General features: G+C 36.5%; 3 protein-coding genes across 8 annotated transcripts in view; 1 reads left to right on the top strand and 2 right to left on the bottom strand.

Annotated features, from left to right (window-relative positions):
* The window catches only part of LOC143214100 (RYamide receptor), a 104068-nt gene that overhangs the window by 25760 nt on the left and 64705 nt on the right, over window positions 1–13603 (top strand). For all 6 annotated transcript variants that reach the window (XR_013010096.1, XR_013010098.1, XR_013010097.1 and 3 more), the window contains exons 3-4: window positions 3330–3580; window positions 4643–4802. Coding sequence is in view for 2 of the 6 variants with exons in the window: in XM_076434736.1 (XP_076290851.1) it covers window positions 3330–3580; window positions 4643–4802 (411 nt within the window). In the remaining 4 variants the exon portion in view is untranslated. The remainder of the gene's footprint in view (window positions 1–3329; window positions 3581–4642; window positions 4803–13603) is intronic.
* LOC143214106 (lipase member H-like) lies at window positions 4956–7844 on the bottom strand. Its single transcript, XM_076434751.1, has 7 exons — window positions 7745–7844; window positions 7597–7648; window positions 6997–7136; window positions 6660–6902; window positions 6232–6420; window positions 5262–5439; window positions 4956–5187 (listed from the first exon to the last, which is right to left on the bottom strand). The coding sequence occupies exons 1-7, from the start codon at window positions 7800–7802 to the stop codon at window positions 5097–5099; spliced, it is 951 nt and encodes a 316-aa protein (XP_076290866.1). The 5' UTR covers window positions 7803–7844; the 3' UTR covers window positions 4956–5096.
* LOC143214122 (lipase member H-B-like) lies at window positions 8977–13186 on the bottom strand. The gene is made up of 7 exons (XM_076434770.1): window positions 13132–13186; window positions 12832–13016; window positions 12299–12461; window positions 11973–12233; window positions 11239–11427; window positions 9670–9829; window positions 8977–9242 (listed from the first exon to the last, which is right to left on the bottom strand). The coding sequence occupies exons 1-7, from the start codon at window positions 13184–13186 to the stop codon at window positions 9140–9142; spliced, it is 1116 nt and encodes a 371-aa protein (XP_076290885.1). The 3' UTR covers window positions 8977–9139.

Genomic DNA, 13603 nt, shown 5'->3' with positions numbered 1-13603 from the left:
AAATTCAAAAGAAGAATTCATTAGCAGACAACTTGGAAGAAAAACGAATAAGTTCAACAACGTCCTGCGTGTATACCGGCGATTTAATATCGCGCTACTCGTTTATCAAACCGGGAGACCATCGACGGGAAATCGTTCGTTCGTTGAAAACTTTAAAAAACGACCTGTCCGTCCGTGGGATTATATTTTTCTTGTATTTTGAACGAGCCGCGAATATTTCGACTCTGACAACTAACGATGGAATTTAACGATGGCAGATCCGGAGATTCATTCCGAACGCCACGAACCCGGATTTACGGAAGTAAAAGCGACTTACGTCAAAGTCCTTATGTACTGCCCAAAGTCCTGCGCACGTACGTTCTATCTACGTGGTGGACCTCTCAATCGAGGACACACAAAGATCATAAAGGGTCTATTCGAGTCTGCAGCTCGATAGCTTCAGATCCTTTGAAGGATTAAACGATTTAATACCGGTGCTTGGTGGTTTCTAGAAGTCGTGTTTGAAGAACAATTTAGAATCGGTATGTCGAAATTAATTAGAACCCACAAGCTCGATGGTCCAGATGTGTAACATGTTAGTGCAGATTTTAATCGACTCAGTGAGCCAAGCTGTGCACGAATTATTTGATCGTTGCGTCAGTTATTACTGTCAACTATTTATTAAATGTTACGGTAAACGTTTGGTTCAAACTACAAACAAAATTTTGGTCGTACGCATCATGAATGAGATTCTCATGTTTTGCTGCTAAGTACTGAAAATCCTGTTATATTAATGGGGTCTCAGTCGGAGTCGATTAAAATTAACGAGTACAGCACAGTTATTTCGCGCATTATATTTCGATTAAATTTTGACAATGCATTGGGTTGGACAAGTATGTAGGTAATTTCGGTATTTTAAGGTGAAATAGAGTCCAATTTTTGTATTCAAGCAATGAACTTTACTGAATCAGATATTTCCCTTTTGTTCGATGATCTTTTGCAAAATAGAATAAATAAGAAAATATTTTCTTGATTTAAGTTTATCGTTTGAATATAGAAATTCGGTTTTATTTCACCTTGAAATACCGAAATTACTTTCTTGCCAACCCAATATTATATTCAACATCCAAATTTTGGACGCTTCTAATTTGGACCTATATATTATGAAATAAAAATGGTACTTACTAATTTTTTCTAATGTAGAGAACATGTAAATCAAATCTGGCCAAAATGTCCTATATTTTCCAAATTTTAATTATTATTCTTGTATTTTCTAGTTTTTCAAATTTAAGTGAGACAATTGCGACTTCTAGAGCTTTTAGAACTTTCTCAATCTCTTTTTTAAAAATAAAACAATAAAGTCAAGCTGGAACCTTGTATTCTGTAATTACCATTTTGTTAAAGATAAGCAAGTGTCCGGTGATTTATGGACGGCAGTGTGCAGTGAGAAATGAAAACAGGGGAATGAGTCGATTTCAATCATGGAAAGGATTCGGAGCTTGTTACATCGCATTGTTGTGCAACGTTTCGTTTCGTATGCGGTTTCGTGACACATAAAATCCTACAGCCGGAGTCCCAATTTCCCATCCCCTGCGGCCAGTTCCCGGCAGTTTGCGCGGAAACTCGTGTAACCATGTTACGGCCGGCATCAGCGAAGTTTCCTTTGCGGAAACTTGGAGCTTTCTCCAAATTGGTCGATGATCTGCTATTTCGTATGGAGTCCGCGGTATCGATGTTGTCGTAGCGTTCACAAAGGTCGCCCGTCGCGAAGGAAATGGTCTGTTATCATCGCTGGGGGCTAGCGGTTATCTTTCGTCGAAGGAAATTATGGGTTACCCTGGTCGACAACCTTCGATCTTCGTCGATAACTCATTTCGCCGACACTGTTTTCATCGACACGATTTGACCGACACTAACTTCCGTCGATGCAAACATAGTGTCCGTCAAATCATGTCGATAAAGACATTTGTCGACGATTTGACCATATGAAATGAGTTGTCGACGAACCCAGGGTAGTAACCCGGAAATCATAGCATCCGTCGTTCAGGAAATGATGAAACTCTTCCAGCACAAGTAGAACAACCACCATACAGTACAAACAAATGAATTCGAGAGCAAACATTTTTTCTATTTGCATATCGCCGGCCACACATGAAAATTGCCTGGTCCAAAAAAGTAAATTTTAGAGGAGGCGAGAAAAAACGATTTAAATCGAAACTATTTTACTTTACACGCAATTTTCAGAAAGGGAGCTGTTTTAACTGGAAAATTAAACATTATTTCACGTGACTAATCCGACAGAGAGGGGATAACATGGAAATAATAACGAGCACGATAATTCGAGCTTAAAGCTGTCCAAAACGAGAAGAATCACTGGTTCACATCACTACCTTCGCTTGTTAGATCACTAACGACGACGACAACGCTACCATGGTGACGACTGATCGCCTAATGACCTGCTCTCATCGTTAACAAGACTCATGTCCTTAAAGCATCTACCCAAGATACCACTGTTTGCAGACCAGTTCGTTCACGAAAGTCGTTTATCGATTCCAGCGCCTCGGCTCGTGACTGAATCCTCGTTCTTAGCATTCATCATTCAAATCCTATCGGAAAAAAATTTATTTCTCTCATCTCGTTACTTATGGGATCACTTGAGATATGGGGTGCTTCGCGCGAGGCATCTTGAGCTTGCATCTATCCAACATCCAAGGGACCTTTCTTATTATAGAATCGATTTTTGAGATATTAATCTTATGCAAGAATTATTTCAACTGGAAAATTGAGCATTTATTCCGACCTTCGTTTTATGGATATGAAAAATTGATATAACACCTCATAAAATACTGAAATGTTTAGTAACTGATTAGTAGACTGCGTATGTTTATGCGATTTTTAATATTTGCAGGCAAATTTCAAGAATGTCTTATATTTTCAAGAAAATTCTTATATTATACAAAAGCCCCACTGAACCATTCAACTTTGTCCTTCAGACAGTTGACGTATCTTTAAAAACAACAAAGATATTTGAGGTGGCAACGTTAGGTGGCTCACCCTGTATATAGAGATCTGAAATAAATAAAAATCGCGTTAAATTCTGTGGAATTTTATACTCTAGCCATTTCTGAACATTTTCATAAGCCATAAATGCATCACGATCCGCAGTCTATTGATTAGATACCAACATAACATGTAGTGATGACTCTGAGTCGCCACTCGAGCGCTAAGGGTTAAATGATTCTGTAGTCGATAGCAAAGAACCTTTGTCTTTATTGTACGTCTAGAACTGTTAAATTAAGATTTGATTTTTAATCGCAGGCTAAAAACAAGATCACGTGTTCTGTTTCCAGGCGGTATCAGTCCTCGTGAGCGCATACACCCTCGTGGCAATAAGTATAGATCGGTACAGAGCTATCATGTGGCCCTTGAAGCCGAAACTGAGCAAACGACAGGCCCAGTTTCTGATTCTGTCTGTTTGGATGCTCGTGGTAGCAATATCATCTCCGATTCCTATCGTATCGAAGCTGACGCAGCCAACGCTACAGCACATAGTATGCGATCACTATCTCTGCGAAGAAGTTTGGCCAATGGCAGAAAATAGGTAACGCATCTTCAAGTAATTCCACGATTTATATTGAAATTCATTCACCATCAAAAAGATATAAACATTTCCAGTCTAAAAACACATAGAACACTTGAAGCAAAGATTCCTTGCATAAAATGTAACAGGTCACGTTTGAATTTTCGTTTTGTTCGTTGAATAATGCGGTAGTTATAATTAATACTTTGCGTGCGATCGCTTTGGAACGATCCATAATTACTTACTACTTCGTTTGATCGCTGAAGGTACGACTATCCCTTATGCAAAATAAAAATGCTCTGCTTTGATTGTGGGAAGCAGGAGTAAAATAATAAAGTAAAACAATTTTTCTAATTGTTTACCGTTTTATATTTCATTCACCCAAATTCCTCATAAATGCATGAAAATCCGCATTTTCGTATTTACTTTTAAATAAGCACTTGACGTGAATCTTTGCAATAAGTAAAATTTTGAATTTCTTAATTTACATTTGATTCTTTTTACAAACACTTACTTCAACATATTTGACTCTACAAGAAATTATCCGCTGCTGCTCTCGCAAGTGAATCTAGTTGACTTTCACCATGATAACGACCCAGAATCAGAATTGGATCGCACGAAAATTGCGAGATCCCTTTGTCAAAGGTTAAATGAGTTTCCAAGTACGATCCTTCTAAAAACGAAGCTTCGCAGAGTAAAAGATTCCTTTTGAGGATTATATCTAAAAGACTGCGGAAGTTTATGCAAATTTTATATGTCAAAATATGCGTAAATTTAATGCATAATTTACGTTAAATACATATATGCAATTATGAAAAAAAATTAAACCGACTTCGAAAAAACGCACTAAAACAGTCTAATTATAACAGTCGTTCTGATGTGCCCTACATTTCTTTGTGTATACTATAGCGTTAATAATTTCTAGGATATAAACGTCGAGAAGTGAAAACTCGTACGTTTCATATGTGAGAACCTAATAAAACGTGCAGTAGTCTTTCATCTGTTCTATTGTACTGCACATCTCTATCATACTTACTGTTCTACGTCGTCGGATAACAACTGACTCGTACGTGTGTGTTTCAGATATTATTACTCCATAGCCTTATTGGTTCTCCAGTACGTGATACCAATAACGGTCCTTATATTTACGTACGCTAGTATAGCTGTCGTGGTGTGGGGGAAAAGGCCGCCTGGAGAAGCCGAAAATGTGAGAGATCAAAGAATGGCACGCTCAAAGAGGAAGGTAAGCTATCGAATAGTTTTCACTCACAAAAGCATACAAAATGAACATCGCCTCGTTTATTACACCGTGCGACAAATTTTAACCGTAGTGAAAAGGAAAATTAATTTTTTGACGAATGTTAAAATCCGTCCTTTATATGTATTACGAACCGAATATGTTCCTCGGTGACAAATTGACACAGTAAAATAACAGGGTAAAAAGTTATTTTCCGATGTTTTTTATTCAAATTCACGAATAAACATCTTATATTTTTACCACATCCAATATTTTGCAATATTGTTTAAAAAATTATTCTTATGCGTAAAAATTGCGACGGTAGACTGTGCCCTCTAATCCCTTCGCAAATGGTGATTCAGCATTTGTCTGTAAGTAATATTTGCCGGCGCTGCAAAATATAGATAAATATTACAAACACTGAAATAAATGATCAATTTATCAAGTCAAAAGTGTTATACTAACGCAGAGCACGGCGAAGAGTCTCCCATAGGAATTACATCGAACTTATCGGACTTTTTGCACCTGTGGAGTGTAAAATCGTACCAACTAGGACATTTTTTACTGAGGAACGCGTTCGGATGCGTCGCTGCTTCTATCATATACTTTTCGGATCTGATATGACTGCAATTCCCCCCAGGATCTTGAAAAATAATAATACAAATTAGATACAATGAAATAAAAATACAAGGGAGAAATTTTTATGAAATTTCGTTATGATATAGAACTGGAAAAAAATTTGACACGTACTTTTTTTATAGCTGCCGACACTCGTGTCAAGAGGGTGAAAATAGCCCTTAAAGTTGGGGTGAGAAATCTAGTTTATTTCTAATATCTCCGAAACTATCAGACCCAGACGAAAATTTCAAAATCGAATTTGTGCGTCTTCGAATGACCAATTTTTTAGAGTAAACTGATTTTTTTTTTAAATATGTTAAAAATTAACTTTTCTTTGCGAAGTTTTCGTATCATGAGCATTCACTTCAAGGTCACGTTATTAAACAAACAGATATACATTTACGATGACCTTGAAAACTCTGGAAGAAATGACATTGCAAAAAAAAAATAAAAATCTGCAAAGCATTCACCTTGTGACACCGTTTACATTGCATTAAAAACATTTGTTATGTCATCACAAATGAATTGGCTACAATTAGGTGGACCACCCGTGAGCAAATATAATTTCCGGTTAATGTTACGAGAAGACTGCGTGCCTGCTCCGGGAACTGTCTTCTACAAAGCACTTGAAGTAATTCGACAACGAATTTAAGAACTCGGCGACAGAGTAATTAGAAGTAACTAGCTTCTTCTCAGGCAAACGAAGTTACTCGCGACTTCGGCCATCTTTCATTCAATTACTTCGATAATTGGCACGGGAAGAACGTACAGGAACGTATTGGAAGAATGTACAGAGGACGGGAAACGTTTTACGTACCCGTGAACGAGAATACTGGACAACCAGGTTGTTCTCGAAATCCACCGTTCGGATAGAAATCTAAGTGGCCACATGGTTCCGGATTTCCATAGTTGTACATATCAGTATGAATGCATATGACGCAAAGCGCGTCAGCAGCTGAAAGCGATTGTTGATAATACTCGAAGCCAGGTCCTGCTGGGTCCAGACCTGTAATGAAAGGAGATTCATGTGAACGAGTGTAAGCTAATAATCTGGAGGAATGAATTAATCCATTCACTTCACAATGAAACGTAAATAATGATTACGGTTCTCTTCAGACAGGTAACGAGGCATGACTTCTTAAAATTAAGTTGCTAGTTAATTTAATCAACTTGCTTAAAATCAGCTGGGAAATCGGGAGGGTTAAAGTTGCGCGAGAAATTACTATGAAATTATGATTCACACACCCATTATCTTCTCGAGTCGGTAGGATAGTCCGCGGCCAACTTCCCCGGAAATTTGAGCACCCAAAGAATGTCCGTAAAATATTATTTCATTTTTATTCAGTCCAACTGCCACCATAGCATTGAGACTATCAATTACAGTCATAGCCACACTCTCGCTCAGACCAGCCGACAAGGGGTAGATGTCCGCTGCTTCGTGCCTATAATCCACTGCTATAATATTGTAATTGAACCCAGCTAGAAAACCTGTAACAATTTTACAAATATTGTACCAACATCCTGAAGAATCATCTTTATTATGTATGAATATTATAATAGTTTTAGTTCGATGAAAACTTACTGTGTATTAACTGCACGACAATGTCACTGTCTGTTGATTGCAGATAACCATGGCAGTAGAACAGTGTCTTCAACGTTAAATCCATATGAGGCACAAATTGCGACGCTTGTTTAGCATTGAGTTGTATATAAGACCCGTTCCTAAAGTATATAATATGTATAGTGATCAATTGCAATTTCTGAAAAATTTCTTTTCACATCCTGTATTAAACTAATTGCTCTAGCTTCCCAAAAAAGTTCAAATCGTGTAGTACGATATTTAAAAAGTTATCGTCTATTTTAGAGCGTCCGAATATTAAGCTACCACTAATGGATCGCGATCGATCTTAAGGGGAATTCAGGCTTTTTATTATCGAAAAATCAATCATTACTATTTATTACAAATTTTCTTCAAGCATAAAAGCGTTCAGACTACGTGTGCAGAAGGATTTGTTCGAATTTGTAAATTATTTCTACTTTTGAATGCAAATGACTCGCTAATTCTTTTGAAAAAAATTCCTAAAGATTCGTGCAAAACCGGCCCCGAGATCCCTTTAAAATGACTGCGAGACTTTGCAAAATATGTGTCTTGTCGACAATGTGAAGAATTATAAATAATTACTTGGAATAGAGACGCAGCGATATGGTGCCAGTGTTGAACGACAAAACTGTAGCTGCGAGAAAGGAAACACATTATTATTATGATTATAGAAAATTTGAAGCTTCCCTGTTTGTCTCTTTTAAAAATAAAACATTTTCGAGGTACTTACCGCTGATGAAACAGACACTGATCGCGAAAATGAGAAAAAGTCGATTGTTCGTCATCATGACAATCCAAGCTTACTTCTGAACGAAACGTTTAGAACAGCCCATTTATAGCTAGCTGGATGGTTATCAGTTCTAATATCAGCAGTTACATATATTATAATATACGTTAGCGAAATCGTAGTACAACCGGGCAGGGGGTGATACAAAAATTAGTAGAAGGAAAGGAAACACATTTTCTCGTTCGGTGCTATTGCACAGGAATCGTCTGACCATGATCAACCAATTCTACTTTGTACATATACTAAAGCACGCGAACCTGGCGGAACTTTAAACTCTAAACCTAGAAAACCTAGAAAACTGGAACAAATATTGGGAGGTAGGTGAAAGAAGAAGTTACGATTTACGTGGGGGCAGATTCGGCAATTTAGAACAACTACTAAGGGATTGCACAGAAATCGATAGAAGTGTTAGGATAGGGGAGATAATGATTGAGAAGGCTGCAAAAGAATAGGGAAAAACTCGAAGAATACTAAAGTGTGCAACACATGGGCTATGTCCATGGTAGATAAAGTAATTATATGTTGGCCGTTAACTAATATGTTAACCTAAAGGTTAGCTAAGATAAAATATGTCTAAGTATAACAAACTGTCTTCCACTGCGCACGAATACGGAATTGTATTCAGTTTAAATAATGGATTTGCTGCTATTCCAGGAACACTAAGCAGTAATGTAAATTATTACACTTGAATTAAATTTAAATAAGCTCTGAAAAGTTGCAGCGATGCACTCCTACTACCATTTCTGTGGCACGTGAAGTGAACTAATACTGTAACCGAACTAGTTCGTACAATTCCATAAATCAGCGGCCAACAACTTTTAGCGTAATTGCGGTTACGTGCCTTCAAATGTAAACTCGAATATGAAACATATTTACATTTCCAGAAAGCTGCGATATACAAATCCAAACATTCGCATAACTACCAGAAACGAAATTCCACAGGCCAGTAATTACTGTGCTACACCTAACACATATTATACATCCAACGGGTGCTTTATTAATTAAAACGCTGTAGAAAAAAGAAGCGACACGGAATTGTCAGGCTACACATATTTAATTGGCGAGAATAGTTAATTTATTTTAATGTTTTCTATAATTACAATAATGATTACTGGACCCTACTTCGGCGTGTTCCTCCTAAAAGAATAACAATTACAAGAAACAATACTTTTTTTTTTAATATATGGTTCAAGTATCGATTTTTGATTTCATTATTTATTGAGACATCACAGTGTACAATTTTGATACATTTCCGAAATAACAGACAGACCTTATACTACTACTAAATACTTGATAGTGTTATCTTTCCATAGACAAAATAAATTCTGAAGAGAATTGTTATCCCCAGATAGGATTGTCGAGCGAGGAATCGTATACTGTTCCTGCCATACCTCTGGCAAACGGCGACTGACTGTTTGTTTGAAGATAATATTTACCCGACCTGCGAATAAACAGAATCATTTTGTAAAATATAAAAATAAATACATTCAATAATCAGAAACATATTTTGGATCCCCTGTACGTAAATATGATGGTGCTCCATTCGTTACTATTTTATTACTTCGCGGATTTCTCATATTTATTCCCGGTAATTGCCTCTTTCTGGGATTTTGTATCATATTAATTTTTAATTAAAGGATATTTAATTATCTCAGCTTTCGTACTGTGGGAACTTACACCAATGGGTTTCTGCGCCTTTCATACACAATAAAGAGGATGATGATTTTTTAATTAATAGCCTGGCAAGCTTCCGCTTATTTAAATGCGCCGTTGGATCGTTTAATTACTCTGAATTCGCACTGGGGATGGTTCGGACAAGATAGACTAAAAATATTGTATACATATAAAGCGAAAAATGCAATACTAACGCATTGCACGGCGCGTTTGCACCAAACAGAATGATGTCCGACTTGTCGCAGTTTCCAAGCTTAAAATCCTCCCAACTATCGCATTTTATGGCAAGGAAACCTTTCTTATTATTTGCTGCTTCTGCTGTAATTTCAGTGGCCCTTTCGTGGCTACACGCGCCTGTAACAGTTGATAAAGTAATAGTTACGAACTAACGTTAATTAGCGAGAAACACAGTGTACGGGAATGATTAGCCTAATTATGTGGGATCAATTATAATCAATTATTTAATATACTTTAACACTAACCGTACCGGGTACAAAATGTGTCGTTTATATGTATATCTTTTTATAAAAATTACAGGACTGAATTTATTTAGATTTTTCACAATTTTTATAATAATACGTGCTCGAATAAAGAAATTTATTGAATAGTTTCTCATGGAAGCATTTTTATAATTTCGATAATATAATTAAAATAAAAATGAACTTTTAAAAAATACCACGTTTTTAAAACGGACTAAAACGTATAAAATAATTTTTCCTAGCCCCATACAGATTCCCTAACCCCGTACAGATAGTCCTGAAAATTTGTGATTGTGAATTGTGAATAGCTATGAAAATACTTGTAAGATTTAAAACGAAAAACGTGGGGCGAGTAAAACGTGTAGAGAGTAACTTACACAAATTCACAAAACTCGCACAACAGTTCATATCATTTGCGGTGCACTAAAATTGTTAGTGATCTAGGTGAACTATTCATGCCTCAATTATCTATTGCATGCGCTCCACGTTTTTCGTTTTAAATCTTACAAGTATTTTCATAGCTATTCACAATTCACAATCACAAATTTTCAGGACTATCTGTACGGGGTTAGGAATCTGTATGGAGCTAGTAAAATTTATTTCATACTTTTTAGTCCGTTTTAAAAATGTGGTATTTTTTAAAAATTTATTTTTATTTAAATAATTATTTTCTGCTTTTTAGTCTTGTGTGTGTGAAACTTTTCAATCGATTTTAAACATTTTGATGAGACTATAACAGAGACATGTAGTCAATTTCAGACGGTATTGCGACGCGTCATATCGAAAACAAACTCCGTGGTAAAATGTCAAAGATAAAGGTTCGACGTAGAATCTCGGTGTAGCTGTTTTTTCGCTTGGTAAAGAAAAACATTATAGTATTATATAATAATACGTAGTAACTTTGTGAGAACTTTGTGGGTCAGTGGAGTGGGGATGAGTGAGAGTGGGAACGCGTAGTGGAGAAGGGAGCGCTGTCGCGCGGAGTGGGGATCGCTGAACGCGATCACGTACTACCGAGCGTCACGCAGCTGTAACGGTTAAATTTAATAGTTTATATCTCCTAAACGCATACGCTTTTTTAAACATTTTTTTAAATATTGCATTGTCATCCAGTTCTGAGCTACGTTTAAAATTTCAAGTCTCTAGCTCATCGGGAAGTTAGCTTAAAATCAATTGCAAAAATACCGAACAGACAAACAGACAGACAAGAAAGCGAGCTAATGAAAACGTGGTAAAAAAATAAAGAATGTGGAAGCTATAGTTAACAGGAGATGTGTTACGCACCCATGCTGGTGAGGAAGTTACAACCAGGTTGATTTCTGAATCCACCGTTTGGATAGAAGTCTATATGACCACACGCACGAAGTGTGCCATACATTCCTGCATCGGTGTGAACGCATATGACGCATTTTCCATCAGTATAGGTTATAGAGGATTGCATGAAGTCGTACAACGGTCCGGCAGGGTCCAAACCTGTCATAGAAAGAGGTCGACATTAAATATTACATTAAAAATTGCATTGCCAAAATGTGGATTTTATCCACTTACGAAAAAAATGTGTCACAATTGTTTTCGTCGCGGAAAAGCTTTCTTCTACAGGTTTTGCGCTCCAAATTCACCCTTTTGCAAATCAATTTCACCCATTAAGAATATTTCAAATTAATTATTAGATAAATTAGATTCAATTATATATTTATGTGGACACACAACGCGAACGGTATCATTACTGCGAGGGAAACATAAGAATCAATACCCAATACCCAAATTGATTATCATTTTTTAAATTTCTCAACTAGAAAATCACTGCAATGAATATACATATCTACACACAGTTTTCATACATTACACGTTACTTTACATTCTATTTGATTTGTTTTTTACAAGAACTTCAAAATGCTTTATTTGTAAAAGGTTGAAATTGATTTGCAAAAGGGTGAAAGTGATTTGCAAAAGGATGAAATTGATTTGCAAAAGGGCGAAATTCATTTGCAAAACGTGTAAAAATTAATTCTACGTACCAAGCAGTTTTGTAACTTCGAATGTGACATTACTGGAATGTGGTAACTCGCCACCAACGTATCCAACAATTTGAGCACCCAAAGAAAATCCACTTAGTATTAGTTTTGCTGCAATGACACCAGCCTTCACTAACGTTCTTATAGCATTTATCAAAACTCCGGCTACAGAGCCGGCTAATAGAACCGACGTGGGGTAGAACTGGTATGTGACAGCCCTGTAGTCTAATACTAATACATTGTAAGGATAACTTTTCGCATATCCTGCAACAATTTCGAAAATGTGTTAGATTTTGTTGGGACTAGTCCAATTTTTCATCGATACGTACCACATATCAGATTGTAGACATACGGATCATTATCCGACTGTTGGTAACCGTGGACATGAAATAACGTGTCTAGAGTCAAATTAAGGAAAGGCACGATCACATCCGCACTTGCTGCAGAAAACTCCTTGTAAGTGCAATCCCTGAAAAAGAAAATAGAAATCGTCTAACGCGTCTGATCATAACCGACCAATTCTACTTCCTACATGAACTCAATTTTCTCGAGAACAAAGCCTCGAACGAAAAACATTTCTTTCGTATTTTCGACTTGTTCTCTAATGTAGAATCATCGCTTCCAAGGTTGTACCATAATTACTATTTAGATTGCGGACCTTTATGCATTTATGAAGAAATTGATTGGGTGAAATATAAAACAGTAAAAAATTTATTTTAATTCAACAATGTTGTGTTGTTGCTTTTAATAGAACGAAGTCGTTAAGGTACGATATCAATTTGTATGTTATTGCTGCTTCCCAGAATTATAATTACTTTTTGTAAAGACGTATCTTTATTTCACTGAGTGGAAACTGCATCACATCCGCAGCTGCTTGTTTCAATGCTTGATAAAAGGCATCTTCTTCAGAAGAGCCTACACCGTCAATAGAGTCTAGAGCATTAGAAGAGCCGTGAGCATTAGAAGAGCCGTGAGCATTAGAAGAGCCGTGAGCATTAGAAGAGCCGTGAGCATTAGAAGAGCCTTGAGCTGCAGACAAGGCTGCACCTGTGGGCAAAATAACACGTTAATTGTTAGTTAAAAATTTAACTTAACTTATTGTCAGTTAAAAATTTTTCTTTCATTTTTTTTCAAATGTAATATGTAATATAGAAATACTCACATCCCAGAAGACCAACGCAGGCCGCAAAGATGAAAAAGAGTCGATTGCTCTCCATTTTGTGACTACCGACTCGGTTTGTTCGGGATCGGTATATAAAGGACGTACCACTCATATGTAATGTGCGTTATTTATTAGGACACTAAATTGTTGCGTATCCACGTGGTTTGAAATATTGGCATTTTACACAGAAACGTCCAATAATTTGTACCGCTGTTACGGAGCTGTTCTTGTTTACATAATGAATTTCCAATTATTTCTTACTTATTGCTAATGGCAATTCCATATAGAATTCATAGAACGGGCGTAAATAGTAATCGTTGTTCCATATAATCTCGTCATTAATCACGAGCAGACTGCATCGACCAATATTATATGATATAATTTATATCGTAGACAACTGTCGTTGATTTTCAACGAATTTTTAACGTATCTATTATTACTTGTCTATTATTATTTCTACCATGTATAATTC

Source organism: Lasioglossum baleicum, chromosome 12 (assembly GCF_051020765.1).
Source record: "Lasioglossum baleicum chromosome 12, iyLasBale1, whole genome shotgun sequence".
Taxonomy (NCBI): Eukaryota; Metazoa; Arthropoda; class Insecta; order Hymenoptera; family Halictidae; genus Lasioglossum; species Lasioglossum baleicum.
Note: the sequence above shows the minus strand (reverse complement) of the source record. Positions and strands in the feature narration are given on the sequence as shown.